This window comes from Camelina sativa, chromosome 8 (assembly GCF_000633955.1).
Source record: "Camelina sativa cultivar DH55 chromosome 8, Cs, whole genome shotgun sequence".
Lineage (NCBI taxonomy): Eukaryota > Viridiplantae > Streptophyta > Magnoliopsida > Brassicales > Brassicaceae > Camelina > Camelina sativa.
The window spans coordinates 26,189,567-26,191,129 of NC_025692.1; the positions used below are offsets into that span (position 1 = coordinate 26,189,567).

At 34.7% G+C, this 1,563-nt stretch overlaps 1 protein-coding gene across 1 annotated transcript in view; it reads left to right on the forward strand.

Moving 5' to 3' along the window:
* Positions 1 to 1,563, forward strand: part of LOC104709952 — an 8,543-nt gene that overhangs the window by 2,556 nt on the left and 4,424 nt on the right. Inside the window, exons 5-10 of the mRNA XM_019228990.1 lie at positions 284 to 403; positions 763 to 832; positions 940 to 983; positions 1,080 to 1,121; positions 1,319 to 1,378; positions 1,468 to 1,535. Coding sequence (XP_019084535.1) covers positions 284 to 403; positions 763 to 832; positions 940 to 983; positions 1,080 to 1,121; positions 1,319 to 1,378; positions 1,468 to 1,535 — 404 coding nt within the window. The remainder of the gene's footprint in view (positions 1 to 283; positions 404 to 762; positions 833 to 939; positions 984 to 1,079; positions 1,122 to 1,318; positions 1,379 to 1,467; positions 1,536 to 1,563) is intronic.

Below are 1,563 nucleotides of genomic sequence, written 5' to 3' on the forward strand. Positions count from 1 at the left end.
TCTCTCTCTCTCTCTCTCTCTCTCTCTCTCTCTCTCTCTCTTTCTACTCTTTTACTTAATCAATGTCATTGTCTTCGATGTTTCACAGTTAACCATGATTCTGAAGATTTTGTTTTACTTAAAATATTTGATATTCATACCATTAAAACAAGTTGTTATATCTAGCTCTTGCATCTTACCTTTTTCTGATTCCCCTTGAAACAAAATATATATTTGTCTTCTTCATAGTTATTCCCTTCACGCCAGCTTAATGTGAGATTCTACTAATATGGAGATTTTACAGGTCAGGGAAATGGTTGCGGTGTTGGATCTTGATATTTTATACTATCCTTGTCCAAGAGGGAGTCCAAATTTCCGTCCCAAGGTTAAACAGATGGGCGGGAAGCAACAGTTTCCGTACATGGTTTGGCATTTTATCCTACTGGTTTTCTATTTCTTTTTTTTTCTTCCCACGAAAATCATTCTTGAAAGTAATTTTCTTTACCTGATATCTCCATGATTTGAGTTCAAATTCATGATGAATCACAGAAGTGTGGTTTAAGAAGACATCTTTAATAAATGCTAAATCCTTGGAATGAAAGCCTTTGCAATATAATGTTCTTTTTTGTTCATGAGCTTTCAGAAACCTTAGAGTACTGTTTAAAATTTTATGCTTATTATTCACAATGGAAACTGGTTTTGTTACCGTGCCACCACTTTCATTAGTAAGAAATAAGATTTGATGTTATGTGTTTAATTGTGTAATGTTTCTTTTAATGATAGGTTGATCCCAATACAGGAGTGTCCATGTATGAATCAGATGGAATCATCAAATATCTATCTGAGAAATATGGTGGGTTTCCCCTTGTGCCTGATTCTACTTCTGTTTACCTATTATTCCCTTTGTTGTTTTCGACAATAGCTCAATTTTTTTTAATCTGTTTGGATTAACTTGTTCAGGAGATGGAACTGTGCCTTTAAGTCTGTCACTTGGTGCTTTAACGGTTAGTTTCTTTGCACATATATGATATTACTGTTTATTTTCCTTTGCTTCCGATCCCAAGAGTATAAAACTAAAATTGCTAATTTGATGTTTGTAGGCTATAACAGCTGGCTTTGCAATGCTTGGTCGTGCGGGAAAGGTGAGAAGAAATTATATTACATTCCTTTGGCTTGGCATATCTCTAAAAAAATGCCAAAATAAAACTTATAAGATGTTAGGTTGCATTACATTCCCTATATAATAATTGAATTGAACTATATCATGATACTATGTATTATACAATATTGGTATAAGCAGCGGTTTTGTCACAAAATGCTTGAGTTTTTTTAAATGCAGGGTAACTTGTACACACCAGCAAAACTACCACCTAAGCCACTCGAATTCTGGGCATATGAGGTTTCAATCTCACCACCTTTTCTCGATTATCAAATACGGCATTTTATCTGCATATTCTATAGACAGTCTCTGTTTGAATTTCCCTGTAGGGTTCCCCATTCTGCAAACTTGTACGAGAAGTTCTTGTAGAATTAGAGTTACCACACATTCAGCGCAGGTATGACAAACTCTATGACCAGCACCAT